This window comes from Gopherus flavomarginatus, chromosome 1 (genome assembly GCF_025201925.1).
Source record: "Gopherus flavomarginatus isolate rGopFla2 chromosome 1, rGopFla2.mat.asm, whole genome shotgun sequence".
Taxonomy (NCBI): Eukaryota; Metazoa; Chordata; order Testudines; family Testudinidae; genus Gopherus; species Gopherus flavomarginatus.
The window spans coordinates 73,617,901-73,643,806 of NC_066617.1; the positions used below are offsets into that span (position 1 = coordinate 73,617,901).

At 49.3% G+C, this 25,906-nt stretch overlaps 1 protein-coding gene across 14 annotated transcripts in view; it reads right to left on the minus strand.

Annotated features, from left to right (window-relative positions):
* The window catches only part of KCNC2 (potassium voltage-gated channel subfamily C member 2), a 184,564-nt gene extending 160,146 nt beyond the window's left edge, over positions 1 to 24,418 (minus strand). For 13 of the 14 annotated variants that reach the window (XM_050935395.1, XM_050935373.1, XM_050935334.1 and 10 more), the window contains exons 1-2: positions 24,355 to 24,418; positions 22,681 to 23,371 (exon numbers count right to left, since the gene is read on the minus strand). In XM_050935395.1, coding sequence (XP_050791352.1) covers positions 22,681 to 23,352 — 672 coding nt within the window. In that variant the 5' untranslated portion in view covers positions 23,353 to 23,371; positions 24,355 to 24,418. Of the gene's footprint in view, positions 1 to 22,680; positions 23,372 to 23,800; positions 23,895 to 24,354 lie in introns of those variants that run through there. The other variant, XM_050935325.1, reaches the window with a different exon arrangement.
* Positions 24,419 to 25,906: the final 1,488 nt, after the last annotated feature.

Genomic DNA, 25,906 nt, shown 5'->3' on the forward strand with positions numbered 1-25,906 from the left:
ACTGCAGCTGGGGATTGACAGCTCGACATTTCATACCTGTTCTTATTGTGTATACACTTGTCCATGTTAGCAACATACTTGGCTATACAGTAAGAGAATTGCAGTGAAAAAATTCTCTGACTCATTTTACCATCCACTATTGCCATGACATTCCCTGTCACACAGTGGGGTTGGGTTTTGCTGTGGAGGTTTTTGACATGGGATGATGAGGAAACTACAATTACCTTGTGTTTTAGAATAACGTTATTGATAAATTTGAAGAAAACCTTCAATATTTGTTGGCTTGCAATAATTGCTAATTCAAAATATAGTTCATGTACAATCAGTATCCACACAAACCAGGAGATAAGTACTCTCTCACACCATTCTTAAAAGTTAGCCCTTCATATTTTAGGGAAAGCAGAAGTTACTTCAAAGAGCAGCATTCTCTCATATGAATGTCAGAATTCTAGTGTAGTGATGCACAATTCTGATAAAATACAAAGCTAAAGTTGACTAAATCCACGCCTTTTCTAGAGACTAATGGAAACATTTCTTCTGATGAATGCCTGCGAGATTTAAATAGTTTGAGTTTACAAAGCCATTGAAATTTTACTGGCTTTTCATATCTGTAACTGGTGTGTGCTATTAGCTTTACAAAGAAAAGCTGCTAATGCAGTGCTAATAAATTAAAAGGTAGTATTAACAATACACTGACATTTATAATAGCTATTGCTTATTGAACTGTAACAAAATGATTTTCTTTATACCAGTGATTCAGAATTGTTAAAAATTAAATATAGTCCATTGACCTTAACAGCTCAGCAGCTGAGCCAGATGCTGATATGCAGCGGAAGGGTGATTCAGGAAGAATGGTTGAGCTTTTGTGCCTCAATAGAGGCAATTTGTAAGCAACACTTACAATTTTCAATGCGACGTTAGAACTCAGACCACGTTGGGGGGATCTGCAGCTTGTTATCTGTAGAATATAGGCTGGATTAGCTGCTTCCAAAATCCAATGAGTTCATTCAACAAAGAAAGGGGTACTTTTATAAAGACCCCCCTTCGCACTTAGAAGTCAGGGAAGTGAGGTTGAGCATGATAAAAGCTATTGCCCCACATGGATGAGCCTGCAACTTTGAAAAAGTGCATCCATCATCTTCCCTAAAGCTACGAATGTCACCAGATAAAAGCTCATGCAATACGGTATAAGATTTCTCTTGAAGCTATTTTTAATGGTTTTAGATTTAGCTTTATTTTGACAAACTGAATTTATTAGACCATAAGTCTCTCTTCATTCCAGAAAGCCACAGATTGTCCATTTTCTATCTGAGGCATAATTTTCCCATTTATCATTTTTTCACTCATTCTCCCTCACGTTTGTTCCATCATATAGGCATCAACGTAGATATGCAATGACTTCTCAAAGAGGCCCTGTAGCTGCAATGCATCAAACCTACTTTGCTGAACATTTGTTGATTACTGCAACCTTAGCTTCATTTGCTTTTTTCTGAAATGAATGATAAACAGCACTTCTGCAAGCAGGACAGATGTGTGGCCACCTTACCAGCTGATATGAAAGAGCTTTTTCCTGCTGTCAAAAGGCCACTACAAATCTACAACATATACAGCATTTCCCCAAAGCCTGATCGCCATCAACTCACTAATCTAGGAAGAGAGATGTCTGAAATGTATACACTCAGAAATGTCAGCTACTTAACCTAAACATTTGTTTGTGCCTAGTAGAATATGCATCCAAACACCAGGGCTGAAATACTGGCCCACTGAAGTCAGGATTTTACCGCTGAGAGAGCTTTTGAAGTCTATCTGCTATATACACTCTTCAGTTGAAAAGTCCAATATGATATGTAGAGAAGGAGCATCATAACACTGTAGGGTGACCAGACAGCAAATGTGAAAAATCAGGACGGGAGTGAGAGGGTAATAGGAGCCTATATAAGAAAAAGATCCAAAAATTGGTACTGTTCCTATAAAATCCAAACATCTGGTCACCCTATAACACTAAGGAGAGGATTGAGCTTCCCACTTTAAAAGAAGAAAAAAATTAGTTGGAATTACAGGGATTTCTCTTGCAAGGTGCTGAAGATTCAGACCCTGAGCCACCAAAGCACTTAAGCACATGTTTAACTTCAAGCACAAGAGAAGCCCCACTGAAGTCAAAGGAACTACTCATATGGATATGTTTTTCTGGATCAGAGCCAGAGAGCTCAGGATTGAACCCATAATTTCCTTTGAAATGCATCATGCCTTGAAATTTGTATGGAAAATCAAAGGGTGACCTTTTCCCTTGAATTTAAAGCACAGGGAAAATCCACCTTCCAGATGTGCATGGAAGATCAAACAGAAACCCTTGCCTCTCCTGTGGGAGGCACCAGCTAGTGAGTCACGCTCACTGTGGTTGGGTGTGGTGTAGTAGGCTCTTCTCCTTTTACATATCTTTATGACAGTTGCTCTGTCTGTGGTCTGCTAAGTCTTGTGACTTGGCCCTCCAGCTGAGTCACATGTAGTCCTGCCCCTTCCAAAGTAAACCAATAGTCCACCAAACAATAGTCTATCAACTTCACATTTGGCCTTCAATCCAACTCCAGACTCACTAGTCTCTAAACATGTTATCAGGGAGTTTCAATAGTCTTTACCCCTTGCAATGGAGTTTCCATTCCATCTCCCTTGGTGAACTGGTAACTGAACCCTGGCCCTCCCTCTCCTCTGGGTTCTGGTCCAGGGACCCTGAATCAGCAGCCCAGAACTCTTGCTGCCTCTCTGCACCACTTCGTATCTTGTTCCATCGTGGGTCTTTGCCAAATCCTTCTCCCGGTGTCCCAGTATATCAGCGCCTCTCTCTCTAAACCTCTTTCACAGTCTCTCTGCAGAAAATATAAGACTCCCCTGAAAAAAAAATTGTATTTTTATGTTACTTCAGAATGCCTAATGGTGAAGTCTTCTCATGGCCTTTTATTAGCAATTTCTAGAAGCTCAAAATTACTTCTTCCTAAATTGTGCAGTAATCAAAGTTTAAGCTAGACATGTTTACTTAACAATGCACTATAGATATTCCTTAAGAATTTTCATCACTCCTTAAAGGTGAAATTTTTGATTAACAGGTGTCATATTAAATACTAGTTATTGCACACTTGATTTCTCTTAAATTTATACCAGTCAGCCCATAAGAGATTAATATATTTTGTAGCCATTTATATTCTGAGAAATTAAACAGGCTAATAAAAGTGTGATTAGAGGAAATTGTTCTTCCATCAATTTTAGATCACCTATTGCCCTGATGCTTTCTCCATTCTCCAAATTCTGTCTCAGTGCAATGAAGGCCACAGATGAAGACTGTTACAAAAGTATTAGGAGCCCTGTCAATGCCTTTTATTGTAACAACACGTGTCTGAATAGAGTTTCTCTCACCGTCTTTTTTCTCACTCTGCTTAACTTCCACATCATACATTCCCAAAGGTAATTCTCTGAAGGACAATTTTCTTAGCAGTACATTGAGTTCCAGTATCTCATAACTGTTTCTTTTTCAATCCCACACCTTATTCCGGTTCACAGGCTTAGAGTATCCTTGTACTATTGTTCAAGGCAGTCATTCCAGTTTGATGGCAGTTGTTTCTGTAGTACAAGTATTTCCTTAGGATATGAACTAAATAGCAAAAGAAAAGGTTATTTCTTGTACAGTCAGTACGCTGTAACTCATCATATTAGTGCTGTTCTGAACCAGCAGCACGAAGTGTTCAATAAGCAGACACACCAAATAATATGCTGTAGACTACTCTAATGACAGAGATATACCCTTAAGAAACTACATTCATTTAAAGCAGAATTATATTGTGAAATATGTAATGTACACAGTATTAAGAACAAATACTACCATGTTATTATTCAGTACACAGTATTCATCACCATGCTAAGAGAGACTACTCATCTGACTACAGCACTTTTCCAGTAGCATATCAATGAGCGAGAACCATATGGTTAGAAGGGACTGCAAGGGTCATCTAGTTTTAACCCTCTGCCAAGATGCAGGATGCTACTATGTACAATACATCCAGCAATATGAAGAACTTGTACTAACGATGACATGCTCCAAAATGACAACAGTCTCAGTTCTATTAAACTCAATACAGAAAAAATTCCAAATGAGCTTACACTTAATGTCTGACCACTGGTTGTTCAGATCACCTCTTATAAATTAGGCAACAAATATAATTCCATTAAATTAAAAAAATACAATTTCGCCCCATACATACATACATGTGTTGGGGTATACAAACCCCACACTGGACAACAAGAGTTTAAGGAGCTGCTCTGGGATCAGACACAACTCCCCTGCAATACCTTTCTACAAGGCATGCACAACTGGAGGAGGAGTTTAAAAATGGAGCAAAACAGCTCCCTTGTGGGCAGACCAGGGAAGAGAACCTGAGAAAAGGGCTGACTGGAGGCAGGAATTTCCCAGACAACCATTCCCTGAAGGCCCCTCCCTGAGGGAAAGATTCTGATACACCCTGAAAGGCTGCAGTGGAAAGAGAGGTGCCATGCTTGGCCACGAGGAGGTGCCAGTGGTAAACTGACCCCTTCACACCTGTATATATGTGACATGTGCATATACTCCCACTCCAGAAAGAAAAAAACTTACCTCTGTTAGGGAACAAGGTTTCATTTAAAAAAAAATGGAAAATAAGGAACATCCCAGTGTTAATTCTCAGAAGAAAAGTAGAGTGTATGTATGATTAAACTGGAATCCCAGCTGACTGTAGAAGGCTGTGATAAGAACAGACACTGAATTAAACTGCCAGCATGAAAACCAAATGCGCAGAAACATCTCAGAGCATTCAGACATCTTAAAAGGCAGGAAGGAAAATAACACGCAGTAATGGTATATAGATGGATAATTTGGTTATCACTTATAATGTCATCTTTTTGGTCAAAGGTTCTCCAAAACAAGATGCAAATAGCAGAAATTTTGGTTTTGTGTTAAGAAGTGACATATTTTCATTGTTAAAGAGGTTTAACTGAAGGAAAAAAGTGCAGTAATGTACTGCTTTTAAAATTGTTTTTAGTTATCAAGTATTAGCAATACACTTAAATTAAACAAATTGAAAGTGGTAAGAAACAAAAGTGACTTCATGTTATCCTTTCTGTATAGGTATTTCCATCAGAATTAGTATATAGTTATTAAAACCTCCTATGGCATATTTTACGGTAATGAAGTAAATAGCCCAAGTCACCTTTGTACTTAAATTTCTGTTTTATTTTGTTGACATTCATGATATTAAGTTTATTAATATTGACATATTTGTACATATTTCACAGCTTTATTTTTTCATCACTTAAAATTGTATCTGCTGTATGAAAGGACTTAGTGCTAGAGTCCTTACTCGGGTCAAACTCCCATTGAAGCCAACAGGTGTTACTTACAAATAAGGACGGTATGTTGAGCTGTAAGCTATTAGTATAAAATCCCTTAACAGAACCAATTAACATTATTTTAAAAACATTTTTGTACCAGTTTGATCACTATTATGTGGGGGAGTTATGCTACTATATAAATCCCCAACACCAGAGTTGTATACTGTAATTCTATATTAGATGAAATGTTATAACCTAAATATATGTTTATTTGTAAATTCATTACCAATGAAAAGTAAATTGCCAGGGAAAAAAAAACAAATTTCTGCATTGGCTATAAAAGCGCATATATAAATCTCGTCAGACAAATGGTATGAAGAGGAGTTAAATACAGAGGAGGACAAGGGAACACATCTCCCCATCATCTGCTAAACAGAGAGAGAGAGAGAGAGAGAGAGAGAGAGAAAGCAAGAACCCCTCCCTCAAGATGACCTGGCCCCAGGGCTTTCCCTCTTCTCCACTCCATCAGTTGAGAAATATGAAGTGTAAGCAACAGCAAGACCTAGAGTCTCTGGAGCTCCCGACCATCTTCACCAATGACAGAGCAGCAACAGTGCTTGATAGCCAGGAAGAACTGGCGTATCCCTCTTTTCTAAAATGCCTGTACAGTGCTTTGAATATATAAAGCTCTATAAAATACTATCTATTATTAAAAGATTTCTCACTCCTCTTTCCTCCCCTCCTTTCCTGGTGTAAGAAAGTAACTGGTAAAACTTCACAGGAAGAGGAGGTCACACACAGGTGCTCCCTCTCCTCTCTTTAGGGGTGAGGAAGGGAATCTGGGGCTTTCCATAAATTATACAACACATTAGGAGGTGAGTGGGTCCTTAATTTTGCATGTGTGTTTCAGTATTACAAAGAGGTACAAGTGGTGGGTGGGTCTTGAAAGTCACCCCCAAAAAATGTTATGTAATTTACAGACAGCCCTGGACAGAGGAATGTTATGCAAAATATCTTAAAATCTTCTAAATGCAGGAAACTGCATTAGGGATTTCAGAATTGTCTGACCTCTCACCTTTCTGTGTTATGCATCAATACAGATTTTCCATCCTCGTAGAAACTGGAAAAGGTAGCACCAGGGAGGTGCCTCTGCTGAGTTTCTCATGCTGCACACACACATACTCACACAGCCTTCTTTTTAGCTGACCATGGGGCAGCTTAAGGGCACAAACACCTGTCCAATACATCTCTCCTTGTGTTCCCATTCTCTTTTCCTGGCTGCATCCTGTGACCATATGAGGATGCAACACTGTGCCAGCACATAGTATTGAAACCTATCACAACAGCCACCAAAACTGGGGAGGGTCTTCCTCCTGCCTTAATCTACTTCAGCCATTCCATCTAAACGGGTACTCTTCTTCAAAGTAACTATTATTCTGTCATTTAAATATTTTCCAAGGTCAAAATACAAGTGATTGCCCTTTATGTATTAACTAAAAAAAAAAAACCAGAACACAATTTTGTCTAATAGATTACCCAAGTGAAAATAAATCTCACACTGTACTATCATTAGCTAGGTGTGCAAGTGCACATATTTTGGGCTAATTTCTGCTTTCAGTTACACCAATGTGAATTCACAAATCCATTGACTTCACTGGATTTTCTTCAGATTATTCCAGAGTAATTGAGACTTGAATTTGGCCACATGCATGCAGATATAAAATCTTCTTTCTGAAATGACAGGACAGATCATCTGTGTGGCATTTATGTCAGAGCCATGGCAAAATGCTTTTCTAAGATGAATAAGTTGAAGAGAAAGAATGTTTGCACTGGAAACAGGAAGTCAGGAGCTGGCTTGTTTCCATGGAAACAAGAGCAGCAGCAGGCAGAACAGCTGTAGAAAGAAGGCAGAAGTTAGGCAGGCAGAAATCTCGTATTTTACCTTATTGATATGATGGTACAAACAAACAGAAACGGTCCAAATTTAGGGCAGACCAAATCAGCTGCTGTAAGGTAATTTATTAAGCAACAATTTTAAGTCAAGCCCGCTAGCAGACATTCTCAATCTATTGTGGTAGTGTTGTAATAGTATTCCAGAAGATGACTAGTAAGAGTCATCTACAACATGATTCAATCAGCCCTTGGGGTACAGTAATCTGTTGGCTGGATATGAATTGCTGTAATACTGCTGCATCCACTGTTGCATAAAGTACAATTCTTCCTGTTGCTTTAAAAGCAACAACTGTCCCTACAGACTAAATATTTCAAACAGAATGGTTAGGTCTAGCTAATTTAATCTAATGTATTGTTTTCCCACTGAACAAAACTAGCATTTTGCTCACCAGAATGACAAAAAAAGCTCTCAAAATTTCTTTATGATCCTTTTTATTTCCTTAGAATACTTCTGTAATCATGTCCAGATGGAAAAGGGCTATATGACTCATAAGCGCTCAGAAGGTAAGATCTGAAAATATATTTGTTTCAGTTGCAGGAGAAATCGATAATTTGAGATTAAAAAGGTTTGTTACCTTGCGAGTGAACATTTTCTTTTTTACTCTGTCATACTTCCTACTCCTCTTCTTGCCATGTTTCAACCAGATTAGCCCAGCAATTTTACTTCCAGAATCAAATTTTTTAAAAGCTTCGTACATCATTAACAGCCTAACCCTAAGGATATAACCAGCACAATTTCCAAGGGTACTCAGTTGCCTTATTATAGATTAGACACCTTGCAGAAGTGAGACCAATTCATCAAATAAAGAATCAAGATACTCCTGCAGTGATGCCGTTAATAACAGGGCTCCCTAGTATACCATAAGTCAAGTGGACTTTAGCATTTTGAAGTGAGTCTACAAAACAACACGTGTCCAGGTGCAGCGAGTTATATGGGCCCGTAGTGCCTGTGCTCCAGCAAATTCAGGGCATGGAGGCCTGGCTCCACCAATGTTCAGGGCTGAGTCTCTCCCCTGGCCCCACCTGCTGCACCGCACACCTCCCCCCAAGTGTCCCTACCTGCGCCCTGGGCAGTGGGTGGCTGCCCTGCTGCTCCACACTATGCTCCCTCACCAGCTGCTGACAGCTACAAAAGGGAATGGCACCACTGCAAAGGGGGGAGGGGAGGAGCCACACATGTGATGGCAGCCCTCCCCACCCTCTGGCACTCACCACAGGGAGGCGAGGGGGCTTTCTGGACCTGACAAGAGCCCAGCCCCTAGGATCATGTGCAGTGACGGTGCCTGGTGAGTGTGCTGCTGGCAGGGAGAGGGCTGGAGGGACTGTGGAGTCCTCCTCTTTGGCCCCAGCCTCGGGGCAGCCTGCCTGCACCCCAAACTCCTCATCCCCAGCCTCGCCCTACCCCAGAGCCTGTATCCCCAGCCAGAGCCCTCACCCTCTACACCCCAACCCTCTGCCCCAGCCCTGAGCCTCCTCCTGCTTCATGAACCCCTCATCCCACCCTGCAGTCCTCACCCCTGCAGCCCAACCCTCTGCCCTAGCCCTGAGCTCCTTCCATACCCCAAGCCCCTCATCCTCAGCCAGAGCCCTCATCTCCCTATACCCCCACACATTGTGCAATATAGGAAAACTGTACTGTTTCCAGTCCATTTTTACATTATTTTAAAATATATATATATATTGGCTTACAAGGCAGAGGGTGCAGGACTTGGACCCGTTCTGGCACCACCAAAAATTATACAAACCTGCTGCCCCTGTACGTGTCTCCTCTCCCATCTTGCTCAATGTAACTAATTCCTGTCCACTGCAGTCACATCACAATGCTTGAGGATTTTGGAGAAGGTTAGTGAGGTAAGTCTTTGAAGTTTAACTGACTAATTTTATATTAAAGTGTGGTATCTTTACGACTACCATCCCCCTTCAGCAAGAGTGCTGGTGGATATACCTTTTTTCTTTGAAAGTTCTGCAAGAAATATTTTTGCAGATGACCTAAAGGTTGTAAGTATCAGAGGGTAGCCGTGTTAGTCTGGATCTGTAAAAGCAGCAAAGAATCCTGTGGCACCTTATAGACTAACAGACGTTTTGGAGCATGAGCTTTCGTGGATGAATACCCACGCATCTGAGGAAGTGGGTATTCATCCACGAAAGCTCATGCTCCAAAACGTCTGTTAGTCTATAAGGTGCCACAGGATTCTTTCCTAAAGGTTGTAAGGACCCTCAGAAGTTTTTGCATATCAATGAATATTAGCACTTCATGAACATTACCTAATTAGCTGTCATAACCCTCCCCACTGCAAAGCAGGCAAATATTATTGTCTCTGTTTTAGAGATAAGGAAACTATGGGTTATGTGACTTGACTACAGCTACAAAAGGTTAGGATTAGAATGTAAAGGGCCTTAAATGTACCATATTTAGTGAAATAGGCCATACTGACTGTCACATTGTTCAACTTCCCTATTTTGCAGCCACTGTCCCCACAGCTGTGAATGAACTTATGGGCTTCTCAAAAAATGAGGGGCATATAGCCACAGTTTTAATAGACCCTGAGGCCAGATCTGAAAGCCCATAGTGGGGACTGTGAATAACCCAGGATGTTTCTGAAAAATAAGTAAAAAACCCTAATGATCTGTTTACATTGCATCACATATTCAAGATTATATTTCAAAAGAAAATGGACTAGAAAATTTACTTGGTTTTAAACATGAAATCTGAAACTAGCCCTGGCATTTGTAAGTCTCTGTTGGAGCTGGGAGTGTCCGATAACTAAAAGCTTTCTGGGTCCCAAAGGCTGGTTCTGTTTGAACTCCTTCACACTCAGCACTTAATTTTGACTCAAATATTTCCTTATAAATTTTTCAGATTCATCTTTGCAATTTGCTCTTCTTGACTGCAATTAATACTTTACACTTATATAGCAATTGCCTCCTAAGGATATCAAAGTGATTTACAAATATGAAAAGAATCCTGTGGCACCTTCTAGACTAACAGATGTTTTGGAGCATGAGCTTTCGTGGGTGAATACCCACTTCTTTAGATGCATGTGGTGGAAATATCCAGGGGCAGGTATATATATGCTAGCAAGCAAGCTAGAGATAACGAGGTCAGTTCAATCAGGGAGGATGAGGCCCTGTTCTAGCAGTTGAGGTGTGAAAACCAAGAGAGGAGAAACTGGTTCTGTAGTTGGCAAGCCATTCACAGTCTTTGTTCAATCCTGAGCTGATGGTGTCAAATTTGCAGATGAACTGAAGCTCAGCAGTTTCTCTTTGAAGTCTGGTCCTGAAGTTTTTTTGCTGCAGGATGGCCACCTTAAGGTCTGCTATAGTGTGGCCAGGGAGGTTGAAGTGCTCTCCTACAGGTTTTTGTATATTGCCATTCTTAATGTCTGATTTGTGTCCATTTATCCTTTTCCGTAGAGACTGTCCAGTTTGGCCGATGTACATAGCAGAGGGGCATTGCTGGCATATGATGGCGTATATTACATTGGTGGATGTGCAGGTGAATGAACCAGTGATGGTGTGGCTGATCTGGTTAGGTCCTGTGATGGTGTCGCTGGTGTAGATATGTGGGCAGAGTTGGCATCGAGGTTTGTTGCATGGATTGGTTCCTGAGCTAGAGTTATTATGGTGCGGTGTGCAGTTACTGGTGAGAATATGTTTCAGGGTGGCAGGCCAGTCCTTGCCCACAGACAACCTGCCAACCTGAAACATATTCTCACCAGTAACTGCACACCGCACCATAATAACTCTAGCTCAGGAACCAATCCATGCAACAAACCTCGATGCCAACTCTGCCCACATATCTACACCAGCGACACCATCACAGGACCTAACCAGATCAGCCACACCATCACTGGTTCATTCACCTGCACATCCACCAATGTAATATACGCCATCATATGCCAGCAATGCCCCTCTGCTATGTACATCGGCCAAACTGGACAGTCTCTACGGAAAAGGATAAATGGACACAAATCAGACATTAAGAATGGCAATATACAAAAACCTGTAGGAGAGCACTTCAACCTCCCTGGCCACACTATAGCAGACCTTAAGGTGGCCATCCTGCAGCAAAAAAACTTCAGGACCAGACTTCAAAGAGAAACTGCTGAGCTTCAGTTCATCTGCAAATTTGACACCATCAGCTCAGGATTGAACAAAGACTGTGAATGGCTTGCCAACTACAGAACCAGTTTCTCCTCTCTTGGTTTTCACACCTCAACTGCTAGAACAGGGCCTCATCCTCCCTGATTGAACTGACCTCGTTATCTCTAGCTTGCTTGCTAGCATATATATACCTGCCCCTGGATATTTCCACCACATGCATCTAAAGAAGTGGGTATTCACTCACGAAAGCTCATGCTCCAAAACATCTGTTAGTCTAGAAGGTGCCACAGGATTCTTTGCTGCTTTTACAGATCCAGACTAACATGGCTACCCCTCTGATACAAATATGAATTAATTAAGTCTCATAATACACTTGATAGGGATAATACCTATCTCACATCTGGGGAAACCAAGACACAGATGTGTTAAATGACTGGTCCCTTCTATGCTAGTGTCTTAGCATAGTGTCTTCTTATATGTACATAACAGTATTTTGCAAAATGCTGTTTTGGGAATGATTTCTCTATTACAGGGGTCGGCAACCTTTCAGAAGTGGTGCGTCGAGTCTCCATTTATTCACTCTAATTTAAGGTTTCACATGCCAGTAATACATTTTAATGTTTTTAGAAGGTCTCTTTCTATAAGTCTATAATATATAACTAAACTATTGTTGTATGTAAAGTAAATAAGGATTTTTAAATGCTTAAGAAGCTTAATTCAAAATTAAATTAAAATGCAGAGCCCCCCAGACCGGTGGCCAGGACCCGGGCAGTGTGAGTGCCACTGAAAATCAGCTCGCATGCCGACTTTGGCACCCGTGCCATAGGTTGCCTACCCCTGCTCTATTACTTATGTCTGGAATTAAAGAAAAATGTTCAAAAAGAGAACCACAGTAGGAAAAGTTGCACAGATCTGGAAATTTTGAAAAAAGTATTCTGCATAATCCCATTTAAAAGACATCACATGTGTATATCACATTTATATCTATATAGCGGCAGGAATGATACTGATCATGCTCTATCTTGCAACATATCTGGATCTTATCATTGTTTTACTAATATATCTCTTTAAAAGAACAAAACAAAATCAAAGCCCCACCACCACCATTTTGGACACATGAGTTCTTAAGGAACATCGGTTAATATATCAATACTTTCTCATTCTTAGGCCATTTAACAGAATATTGGAAAATCAGGTAATAAATCTCAGTTATCATCAGACTATGATTAAAGTTGAAGATTTTTAGAATCATAGAGACAAATGCATCTTTCATCAACAAACTAGTTACTTCCACTATTTATATAACATCATTTGATGGTCTTGCTAAAATCTCTCTCACACACACACCACAACAAGTTACCATGACAACTTATATTTGAATTTCTATAAATTTCTATGTTTAGAGATCACAATTTAGAAATCAAAAATCATAAATATTAAGTACTATCCTGTTAATCAAAATAAATAAAATGCCAGTTTTCTTCATCATATTTCAGTAATCCTAAAAAATAATAGTCATTATGAACATTTAACACTAAGTATCTCTATAATCTGAGATAAGTGGTTCATGGGTCAATAATCATAGAATATCAGGATTGAAAGGGACCTAAAGAGGTCATCTAGTCCAACCTCCTACTCAAAGCAAGACCAATTGCCAGATTTTTGCCCCGGATCACTAAATAGCCCCCTCAAGGATTGAACTCACCATCGTGAGTTTAATAAGCCAATGCTCAAACCACTGAGCTATCCCTCCCCCTAGATAAACTACACTGCAAAGTGTGAAATCCTGACCTCACTGAAGTCAATGGGAGTTTTGCAACTGATTTCAGTGAAGCCAAGATTTCACCTAAAATGTTTATAGATTTACACATTGTTTATTTGAGTTTACACAAACTATTATTGCAGTTATCCGAAGCGTCAGAAAGCTATCTTTCTTTCTGGAAAGATGGTGTCTAAATTAGCAATAGCATTTCAATTCCAGAGTAAGGTCGCCATCACTTAGAGTCTTGCACTATGTCTGTATTGCCTAAGGGAAAAAAAAGAAAACAAGCATCAGCCAGTCTCTGAGGCAAATCAACTGACTCAGGCTCATGGGACTCACATTATGGGGACTAAAAATATCAGGGTAGATGTATCTGCTTGGACTCTGATACCTTCTCCCCTCACTGAGTTTCAAAGCCCAGGCTCTAGCCCAAGTGGGAACCTCTACATTGCTATTTTTAGTCCATAGCACTAGACCCCTGTGCAATAGACTTAGTTCACCCAAGCTCTGGGACTCACTGCCATGAGTGCTGCGGTTTTTGTTGTTTTGTTTTCAATCTTGATGTACCTAGAGAATCATCATTGGAGACCAGAAGGAATCAATAGATCACCGAGTCTGACCTCCTATATATCACAGGCCATCAATACCACTCAGCACCCACATACTAAACACAATACCAATCAAAATATTACAACTCAGAGGAGACTAGACTATTATGAACCACAGACAGAGAATATATGGGGCCAAGGTGTACCAGTGCCTGAGGTCCCCAAAGTGGCAGGGAGGTGATTAAGTGAAATCGTTCATTAGGTGTTCACTAGCACTTAGACACAAAATTATTTTCTTCTCTGAAAGCCACTAGCAATTCACAAAGTGGCCTTCTTAGCAGAAAGGTCACCATAAACAACAGCAGCCTTGAGAAAAGCAAAACAATGTCGTTATAGCTCTAGCTATGGGCTTATTCACGTCAGTATTAAGCAGCCAGTCAGAAATCAAGAGTTCAAAACTAGAAATCAAGAGTTAAATCCACTGAGAAGTAAATGCAGTCTCTTCTATAACATTAATATTAGCAGATTACAATGTTATGTTACAATATAAATACACAGTTCATTTTTAAGACTCAACAAATCCACTAATATCAACCAAACAACTAATGATAAAGTGTTCTGGTCCTCAGCATTGAAAGATATTATTGAGGAATTCAAGCGGATCAAAAACATGTGAAGGAACTATGGTACTATGACTCAATTATAGACAACATTTGCCTTTCCACATTTCTCTTGGTGTCTGCCATTTAACCTTTACTTCATATTTGTCAGCTCTCTGGCAAAGAATGTTGGAAAGTCTCCAAAAAAACCAAACAAACCCACTACAGATTCAATGCACAGTTAAAAGGAAAATGTAGTAATGAATAGTCTGAAGATGTTTTCCAATGGCATTTTGATGAAGACGGGTATTAGTCTGACATCTAGAACACATTCTACTTTCAAAATAATATTGCTGAAATATTATAAATGTGTGTGTATGTCCCATTAGTAAGCAACAATAAGAATTTATTCCATTATCATTAATCATCTATTATATTTTATTTCAATATTATCTGAAGCCAGTGGCACAGACAAAGCAAACTGCGGCAGAAGCTTTGATTCCTTGGGAATGCTACCACCAATGAAGAACAGGAGTGACTGGGGAGCCTCAGAGCAGCTGGGAGAAATGCATCTCCTGCCTGGATAGTTTCTCCTCTCACTAACGACCCAATCCTACCCTCATTCGAGTCAGTAGGCATTAACCCATTAACTTCAATGGCAGCTGGATCAGGCCCTAAAATATGATTCAGCAACATACTTAACCACATGCTTAATTTTACAAAGGTGAGTAATCTTATTGAAGTCACTAGGACTACTCCCACAGTTAAGTTAAACATAGTTGGAAGTATTTGCAGAATGAGGCCCAAGTTTGAACCTTTCAGAAGAAATCCTGATACATATTTTGCAAAACACTTATTCCACTTGCATAAAACAAAACCACTTGTAGTTACAACAAACAGAAAAGGAATAAATTGTTTGGGGAAGGTGGTTGTGGAAGGGGGAAGGGTTAAAAAAATTAAACCTGGGAAAACCTCCATTTCTTTTTCTTCAAAAACTGCACCTGATTTCCTTACCAGAAGGAACTCCAGAGACTTAAATAGGCCCAAAGCCATAGGTCAGATAGTGAATCCACATGGTGATTGAATAAGAAACAAAAATATGAGACTAAAATCAGGGTCTCAAAAACAGAAAATAATCTGTGGCAAAATTCTAACCTCCAGTCTAAATCAAGATAATTTAGTAAAATCACTTACTGCCTCAGAATTATGTCCTAGATCACAGAATGAGTAAGGGTCACCCTCAGAAATCAAGGACTAATCCAAGGACTAGAGTGAACTAGGATCACCCTCTCTCACACCTGTTAAAGTATAATCACCCTCAGATCCAGACACCAAAGCAAGGAGAGAACTAAGGACACCCTCACAAATCACAGGGAGCAAGTCACCCTCACTTCACTATTAACACAGTGTCACCCCCAAAATCAAAGCCTGAGCAGGGTGGAAAAGAATAAGTCAGAGTCACTCTCTAGCAGGGACCAGATCCTGCTACTCTTGTGGGAATCTATAAACTTTGGTCAACTCATCCCCACATCAATCCCTTCAGAGGACAGGTACAGATTTAGGGTCACATACACCCCAACTCACATACTAAGGGTCCAGTGACTGAGGCAGAGGTACCCCCTCACATACATACATACACACCCCTCAGGAGTCCAGTGACTGAGGCAGGGGTGCCCCCCACCCACATACACCCTTCATCCCAGAGGACCAGGCACTGAGTTAGGTTCCACACCCTCACACCCCACCCCAGGGGACCAGGGCCTGAACCAGGATCCCGCCCCTACACACAAAGGGAGACCAGAAACTGAGCAAGGGTCCCCACTCCTCCACACACACAAACACCTTGGGGAACCAAGGGCTGATTTGGTCCCTCCAGGATTGACCTGGAGTCTCCAGGAGTTAAAGATTAAGCTTGAATTAAAGATTATATCAGGTGATGAAATCTCCAGGAATCCATCCCACCAAAATTGGCAACCCTCCCCAACACACGGGGCTCAGGGGCTGAGGCAGGTCATCCCCAGGCAGGAAGGAGCTGAGGCAGGGTCACACATACACACCCCGGGGCTCAGGGGCTGAGGCAGGTCACCCCAGGGTGGGGAAGGAGCTGAGGCAGGTCATCCCCAGGCAGGAAGGAGCTAAGGCAGGGTCACACACACACACTCCGGGCTCAGGGGCTGAGGCAGGTCATCCCCAGGCAGGAAGGAGCTAAGGCAGGGTCACACACACACCCCGGGCTCAGGGGCTGAGGCAGGTCACCCCCAGGGTGGGGAAGGAGCTGAGGCAGGTCATCCCCAGGCAGGAAGGAGCTGAGGCAGGGTCACACATACACACCCCGGGCTCAGGGGCTGAGGCAGGTCATCCCCAGGCAGGAAGGAGCTGAGGCAGGGTCACACACACACACCCCGGGCTCAGGGGCTGAGGCAGGTCATCCCCAGGCAGGAAGGAGCTGAGGCAGAGTCACACACACACACTCCGGGCTCAGGGGCTGAGGCAGGTCATCCCAGGCAGGAAGGAGATGAGGCAGGGTCACACACACACACTCCGGGCTCAGGGGCTGAGGCAGGTCATCCCAGGCAGGAAGGAGCTGAGGCAGGGTCACACACACACACCCCGGGCTCAGGGGCTGAGGCAGGTCACCCCCAGGGTGGGGAAGGAGCTGAGGCAGGGTCACACACACACACCCCGGGCTCAGGGGCTGAGGGAGGTCACCCCCAGGCAGGAAGGAGCTGAGGCAGGGTCACACACACACACCCCAGGCTCAGGGGCTGAGGCAGGTCACCACCAGGCAGGAAGGAGCTGAGGCAGGGTCACACACACACACCCCGGGCTCAGAGGCTGAGGCAGGTCACCCCCAGGCAGGAAGGAGCTGAGGCAGGGTCACCCCAGGGTGGGGAAGGAGCTGAGGCAGGGTCACACACACACACCCCAGGCTCAGGGGCTGAGGCAGGTCACCCCCAGGGTGAGGAAGGAGCTGAGGCAGGGTCACACACACACACCCCGGGCTCAGGAGCTGAGGCAGGTCATCCCCAGGCAGGAAGGAGCTAAGGCAGGGTCACACACACACACCCCGGGCTCAGGGGCTGAGGGAGGTCACCCCCAGGCAGGAAGGAGCTGAGGCAGGGTCACACACACACACCCCAGGCTCAGGGGCTGAGGCAGGTCACCCCCAGGGTGGGGAAGGAGCTGAGGCAGGGTCACACACACACACCCCAGGCTCAGGGGCTGAGGGAGGTCACCCCCAGGCAGGAAGGAGCTGAGGCAGGGTCACACACACACACCCCTGGCTCAGGGGCTGAGGCAGGTCACCCCCAGGCAGGAAGGAGCTGAGGCAGGGTCACACACACACACCCCGGGCTCAGAGGCTGAGGCAGGTCACCCTCAGGCAGGAAGGAGCTGAGGCAGGGTCACACACACACACCCCGGGGCTCAGGGGCTGAGGCAGGTCACCCCCAGGCAGGAAGGAGCTAAGGCAGGGTCACACATACACACTCCGGGCTCAGGGGCTGAGGCAGGTCACCCCAGGATGGAGAAGGAGCTGAGGCAGGGTCACACACACACACCTCGGGCTCAGGGGCTGAGGCAGGTCACCCCCAGGCAGGAAGGAGCTGAGGCAGGGTCACACACACACACCCCAGGCTCAGGGGCTGAGGCAGGTCATCCCAGGCAGGAAGGAGCTAAGGCAGGGTCACACACACACACCTCGGGCTCAGGAGCTGAGGCAGGTCACCCCCAGGCAGGAAGGAGCTGAGGCAGGGTCACACACACACACCCCGGGCTCAGGGGCTGAGGCAGGTCATCCCAGGCAGGAAGGAGCTGAGGCAGGGTCACACACAGACACCCCGGGCTCAGGGGCTGAGGCAGGTCACCCCCAGGCAGGAAGGAGCTGAGGCAGGGTCACACATACACACCCCGGGCTCAGGGGCTGAGGCAGGTCATCCCCAGGGTGGGGAAGGAGCTGAGGCAGGGTCACACACACACACCCCGGGCTCAGAGGCTGAGGCAGGTCACCCCCAGGCAGGAAGGAGCTGAGGCAGGGTCACACACAGACACCCCGGGCTCAGGGGCTGAGGCAGGTCACCCCCAGGCAGGAAGGAGCTGAGGCAGGGTCACACATACACACCCCGGGCTCAGAGGCTGAGGCAGGTCACCCCCAGGCAGGAAGGAGCTGAGGCAGAGTCACACACACACACCCCGGGCTCAGGGGCTGAGGCAGGTCACCCCAGGGTGGGGAAGGAGCTGAGGCAGGGTCACACACACACACTTCGGGCTCAGGGGCTGAGGCAGGTCACCCCCAGGCAGGAAGGAGCAGAGGCAGGGTCATACACACACACCCCGGGGCTCAGAGGCTGAGGCAGGTCACCCCCAGGCAGGAAGGAGCTGAGGCAGGGTCACACACACACACCCCGGGGCTCAGAGGCTGAGGCAGGTCACCCCCAGGCAGGAAGGAGCTGAGGCAGGGTCACACACAGACACCCCGGGCTCAGGGGCTGAGGCAGGTCACCCCCAGGCAGGAAGGAGCTGAGGCAGGGTCACACACACACACCCCGGGCTCAGGGGCTGAGGCAGGTCACCCCCAGGCAGGAAGGCGCTGAGGCAGGGTCACACACACACACCCCGGGCTCAGGGGCTGAGGCAGGTCACCCCCAGGCAGGAAGGAGCTGAGGCAGGGTCACACACACACACCCCGGGCTCAGGGGCTGAGGCAGGTCACCCCCAGGCAGGAAGGAGCTGAGGCAGGGTCACACACACACACCCCGGGCTCAGGGGCTGAGGCAGGTCATCCCCAGGGTGGGGAAGGAGCTGAGGCAGGGTCACACACACACACTCCGGGCTCAGGGGCTGAGGCAGGTCACCCCCAGGCAGGAAGGAGCTGAGGCAGGGTCACACATACACACCCCGGGCTCAGGGGCTGAGGCAGGTCACCCCCAGGCAGGAAGGAGCTGAGACAGGGTCACACACACACACCCCGGGCTCAGGGGCTGAGGCAGGTCACCCCCAGGCAGGAAGGAGCTGAGGCAGGGTCACACACACACACCCCGGGCTCAGAGGCTGAGGCAGGTCACCCCCAGGCAGGAAGGAGCTGAGGCAGGGTCACACACACACACCCCGGGCTCAGAGGCTGAGGCAGGTCCACCCCCAGGCAGGAAGGAGCTGAGGCAGGGTCACACACACACCCCGGGCTCAGGGGCTGAGGCAGGTCACCCCAGGGTGGGGAAGGAGCTGAGGCAGGGTCACACACACACACCCCGGGCTCAGGGGCTGAGGCAGGTCACCCCAGGGTGGGGAAGGAGCTGAGGCAGGGTCACACACAGACACCCCAGGCTCAGGGGCTGAGGCAGGTCACCCCCAGGCAGGAAGGAGCTGAGGCAGGTCATCCCCAGGCAGGAAGGAGCTGAGGCAGGGTCACACACACACACCCCGGGCTCAGGGGCTGAGGCAGGTCACCCCAGGGTGGGGAAGGAGCTGAGGCAGGGTCACACACACACCCCGGGCTCAGGGCTGAGGCAGGTCACCCCAGGGTGGGGAAGGAGCTGAGGCAGGGTCACACACAGACACCCCGGGCTCAGGGGCTGAGGCAGGTCACCCCCAGGCAGGAAGGAGCTGAGGCAGGGTCACACACACACACCCCGGGCTCAGGGGCTGAGGCAGGTCACCCCAGGGTGGGGAAGGAGCTGAGGCAGGGTCACACACACACACCCCAGGCTCAGGGCTGAGGCAGGTCACCCCCAGGGTGGGGAAGGAGATGAGACAGGGTCACACACAACACACCCCGGGCTCAGGGGCTGAGGCAGGTCACCCCCAGGGTGGGGAAGGAGCTGAGACAGGGTCACACACGCACACCCCAGGCTCAGGGGCTGAGGCAGGTCACCCCAGGGTGGGGAAGGAGCTGAGGCAGGGTCACACACAGACACCCCAGGCTCAGGGGCTGAGGCAGGTCACCCCCAGGCAGGAAGGAGCTGAGGCAGGTCATCCCCAGGCAGGAAGGAGCTGAGGCAGGGTCACACACACACACCCCGGGCTCAGGGGCTGAGGCAGGTCACCCCAGGGTGGGGAAGGAGCTGAGGCAGGGTCACACACACACCCCGGGCTCAGGGGCTGAGGCAGGTCACCCCAGGGTGGGGAAGGAGCTGAGGCAGGGTCACACACAGACACCCCGGGCTCAGGGGCTGAGGCAGGTCACCCCCAGGCAGGAAGGAGCTGAGGCAGGGTCACACACACACACCCCGGGCTCAGGGGCTGAGGCAGGTCACCCCAGGGTGGGGAAGGAGCTGAGGCAGGGTCACACACACACACCCCAGGCTCAGGGGCTGAGGCAGGTCACCCCCAGGGTGGGGAAGGAGATGAGACAGGGTCACACACACACACCCCGGCTCAGGGGCTGAGGCAGGTCACCCCCAGGGTGGGGAAGGAGCTGAGACAGGGTCACACACGCACACCCCAGGCTCAGGGGCTGAGGCAGGTCACCCCAGGGTGGGGAAGGAGCTGAGGCAGGTCATCCCCAGGCAGGAAGGAGCTGAGGCAGGGTCACACATACACACCCCGGGCTCAGGGGCTGAGGCAGGTCACCCCCAGGCAGGAAGGAGCTGAGACAGGGTCACACACACACACCCCGGGCTCAGGGGCTGAGGCAGGTCACCCCCAGGCAGGAAGGAGCTGAGGCAGGGTCACACACACACACCCCGGGCTCAGAGGCTGAGGCAGGTCACCCCCAGGCAGGAAGGAGCTGAGGCAGGGTCACACACACACACCCCGGGCTCAGAGGCTGAGGCAGGTCACCCCCAGGCAGGAAGGAGCTGAGGCAGGGTCACACACACACCCCGGGCTCAGGGGCTGAGGCAGGTCACCCCAGGGTGGGGAAGGAGCTGAGGCAGGGTCACACACACACACCCCGGGCTCAGGGGCTGAGGCAGGTCACCCCAGGGTGGGGAAGGAGCTGAGGCAGGGTCACACACAGACACCCCAGGCTCAGGGGCTGAGGCAGGTCACCCCCAGGCAGGAAGGAGCTGAGGCAGGTCATCCCCAGGCAGGAAGGAGCTGAGGCAGGGTCACACACACACACCCCGGGCTCAGGGGCTGAGGCAGGTCACCCCAGGGTGGGGAAGGAGCTGAGGCAGGGTCACACACACACCCCGGGCTCAGGGGCTGAGGCAGGTCACCCCAGGGTGGGGAAGGAGCTGAGGCAGGGTCACACACAGACACCCCGGGCTCAGGGGCTGAGGCAGGTCACCCCCAGGCAGGAAGGAGCTGAGGCAGGGTCACACACACACACCCCGGGCTCAGGGGCTGAGGCAGGTCACCCCAGGGTGGGGAAGGAGCTGAGGCAGGGTCACACACACACACCCCAGGCTCAGGGGCTGAGGCAGGTCACCCCCAGGGTGGGGAAGGAGATGAGACAGGGTCACACACACACACCCCGGGCTCAGGGGCTGAGGCAGGTCACCCCCAGGGTGGGGAAGGAGCTGAGACAGGGTCACACACGCACACCCCAGGCTCAGGGGCTGAGGCAGGTCACCCCAGGGTGGGGAAGGAGCTGAGGCAGGGTCACACACAGACACCCCAGGCTCAGGGGCTGAGGCAGGTCACCCCCAGGCAGGAAGGAGCTGAGGCAGGTCATCCCCAGGCAGGAAGGAGCTGAGGCAGGGTCACACACACACACCCCGGGCTCAGGGGCTGAGGCAGGTCACCCCAGGGTGGGGAAGGAGCTGAGGCAGGGTCACACACACACCCCGGGCTCAGGGGCTGAGGCAGGTCACCCCAGGGTGGGGAAGGAGCTGAGGCAGGGTCACACACAGACACCCCGGGCTCAGGGGCTGAGGCAGGTCACCCCCAGGCAGGAAGGAGCTGAGGCAGGGTCACACACACACACCCCGGGCTCAGGGGCTGAGGCAGGTCACCCCAGGGTGGGGAAGGAGCTGAGGCAGGGTCACACACACACACCCCAGGCTCAGGGGCTGAGGCAGGTCACCCCCAGGGTGGGGAAGGAGATGAGACAGGGTCACACACACACACCCCGGGCTCAGGGGCTGAGGCAGGTCACCCCCAGGGTGGGGAAGGAGCTGAGACAGGGTCACACACGCACACCCCAGGCTCAGGGGCTGAGGCAGGTCACCCCAGGGTGGGGAAGGAGCTGAGGCAGGTCATCCCCAGGCAGGAAGGAGCTGAGGCAGGGTCACACACACACACCCCAGGCTCAGGGGCTGAGGCAGGTCACCCCAGGGTGGGGAAGGAGCTGAGGCAGGGTCACACACACACACCCCGGGCTCAGATGCTGAGGCAGGTCACCCCAGGGTGGGGAAGGAGCTGAGACAGGGTCACACCCCCGGCCCCCATACTCCGCGCCTGCGCGGGGCCGCGCGCTCACCCTGGCGGCCCGGGAGGAGTAGGGGTCCTCGAAGAGCGCCCACACCCGGGGCTGCAGCCGTCTCCAGCGCCCGCCCACGCCGTCGGGGGGCCCGGCCGCCGCCCCCACGTCCTCGATGCCCAGCCTCTTGGCGGCCAGGTCGTCGTCGTCGCCGTCGAGCGGCGGCTCGCCGTTGATGAGGTCGGGGGTCTCGAAGATGTCGAGCGCCTCCTCGGCGTCGCGGTGCTGGCGGTAGGTCATCCAGCAGCAGGGCTCCACGTCGGTCTCGTCGATGCCCCAGAAGGCGAGCTCCTCCTCGAAGAGCGGCCCGCACACGTCGGCCGGGCAGTGCAGCTTGCCGGTGCGGTAGTAGTTGAGCACATAGGCGAAGACCCCCGGGTGCCGGTCGAAGAAGAACTCGCTGGGGCCGCCGCAGTTCCGGGGGCTGTCGCCGCTGCTGGCCTCCGGGCAGCCGCCCGGCACCTGCGGGGGCACGTTGGGGGGAGGCGGCGGCGGCGGGGGAGCCGGCGGCGGAGGCGGCTGCTCTTCCGCGCCAGAGGACTCGCTCTGGGACTCGCGGGCGAGCAGAGCCAGCCGGGTCCCCGGCAGGGTCTTCAGCGTGCTCCGGTAGGTCTCGTGCCGGGTGCCCCCCACGTTGAGGATCACCCTCTCGTTATCCTCGAGCTTTCCCATCTCTCTGGGTCAGACATGACTGGGGGGACAGACAGACAGACCCGTCAGCGTGAGACCAGCGGGACTGGAGGAAGACGGGAAATGGGAGGGGGGATAGGGAGCCTGATTCTCTTGAGACTACCCCCTTACACGAAAATACCCCACTGCAGCCCGCATCTTCCTTGCTCTTTACCCTCCTCCCACCTCCTGTGCCCATCACCTTGGTCGACCCTTCCTCTCTTCCCCAATTTGCCGCCTTTCCCTCCACCACTGTGAGCCAAATCTCCAGAACTGCCTTTTCTTTCTTCCCAAACCCCCCTCCAATAGGACCTGCCTTCCCCTGGCATCCCAGGGTCTCCGCCTCGGTTTCCCACTATTTCCCTCCTCGCTTTCCTACAACAGCAGCTGTTAGAGCTTCTCTTCGCACCAGCGACTGGAAAGTTGGTTTGCAAACGACCCTGAAACAAACCTCGTCGTCCTTTCGCTGTATCCTTGACGAATTCAAAGCACTGCCGTTCCCACACCCCCTTCTACAAACCAGTCCTTGCCTCCCCTGCTTTCAGATGGCTTGTTCCCCCCTCAGTGAGCTAGACTCTTCCCCTGCACCTCTTCCTTCCCCCAATGTAGACAGAGAGAAAGCAGAGGGAAACCAAACAACCCTGCTTCTCCTTGATACGGATCAGTCACCTTCCCCACCCCTTTTTCCTCTCCGTTTCTGGGCTTCTTGGATCAAGCTCTGAATAAAAGCAAGCGGTTAAATTATTTGCTATTGGTCCAGCTTTTATTATATTAGGGACTTAGAAGAGAAGGTTTGGTCTCTAGGAGGAAAAACCAAACCTCAGGCAGCAGGCACACCCTTATAGGAGCTGTTAGCGTGCAGCTCTGGCTGCTACTTTCTCAAGGCACTAACCTCCCCACGGATTTTACCTATACATTCATATTTAGGAAGACCAGACGGAATCACAGCCAGGTTGGCGTGGATTTTTCCACGGTATCCCCCTTACCCTCCGGCTTCTCAAATACCTTAATGAGGAGAGAGAGAGAGAAGCTTCTCTTCAGACACCAGACGCTGTTTTCTTCGCAGCTGTTGGCGGATCCTCCGCCGACCTGTCAGGCGAGAACTACTTGTTGTTTTTCTCCCCATGTTCAGGTGGCTATTCCACCACCCTTGGTGCTGAACTGCGAAAGGAATAAAAGCAGCCCCCACCGCCTGCTGGTAGATCTCGCTTCCCTCATTTTGCAGGATACATGCAATCTTTCAACATCGGAATGAAGAGTAACCATCACCGAGAGAATGCAAAACCATGGGTGGCTGCTCAGAGCACCTAAGGGACTGGGTGCTGGCTGCTGTAATCCGAGCGGCTGGTTGGGGAGAATCTAATCTGAAGGTGACAATGCGACTCAGGTTTGTCTTTCAGACCCAGCCCCTCCCCTAAGGAGGGTGGCGTGGGAGCTGTCCCTTCAGCACCACTCTCCCGCAAACTCCATCGCGCACCGCCCTCTCTGAGGGTGCGGAGCTGGGGGAGACGGCAGCAAATACACATACCGCCTTCAGCCGAAAAAGGCAATACCGCCCCCGCTTCTGTGACACTTAATTGTTCCCTTAAGGACAGCAGCAGGGAGGAAGCGGGGCTGGCAGTGGTTGTTCATCTGAGCGATGCAGGGAAAGCGGCACTAAGCTACAGGTGACAGCAGAGAGAGTTGGCCGGCTCTCCGAGGTACCCAGGAGACACAGCTGGCCTGTGCCTAGGGCCCCTGGCTCTCGGGCACAGCGCGCCAGCAGCCTCTCGCCAGGGGCGGCAGGAGGCACGCACATGGCGCGCAGCGGCAGCAGCAGGGCTGGATCAGTCCGCGGCACTGGAGGCCTCACAGATCAGCCCAAGCATACACCTGCGGCTGGCGGAGCCCGCTCCCTCCGCTTCCCTTCAGGCGCACAGGCGGCGGCCGCATGTCTTCGGGCAGCTAGGAAAGGGGAGCCGCACCTTGTTTTCATGCGGCTGGGGAAGGGAGGATTTGGAGCAGGGAGCTGCCCCACAAACATCCCAGCAAAGTGATCACCCCCGCCAACACCACCTGGCAACCCCAGCAGAGCCCTGTGACAGGGCATCAGGTTTCTACGGCCGGCCTCCCTCCCTCCCTGGCTCACTGGTGCTTCTTGTTTTCACGCATGCTGGGGGCTGGTCAAGGGGCAGAGATACCTCAGACCCCAGCAGAGGATTGTGGGAGGCGAGAAGTCACTCCTGCGGCCTCCTCAATAGAGGGGTTTCCTTCCACCTCAGCAGAGGTCTGGGGTCGTCACCTGGGCACCCCGTGAAGGCTCTACTGGAATAGCGGTAACTGAGACTATACACATCCTTGCCAATCGCAGATACAACTACCTGATTACAACTCCTAAAAGCCAAAATCAGTATTCTGTACATAGTTGTAAATCCGATGTAACGCTACTGGAAACTGATTGTTGCAACCGAAAAGAGAATTTAGCCCAATATGTTTTATACTTGCTATTTTTTGGATGGAGATTTATATTTTAGACCTTTCAGAGGCATCGTTTCTCGAATACAGCATATGAAAACAG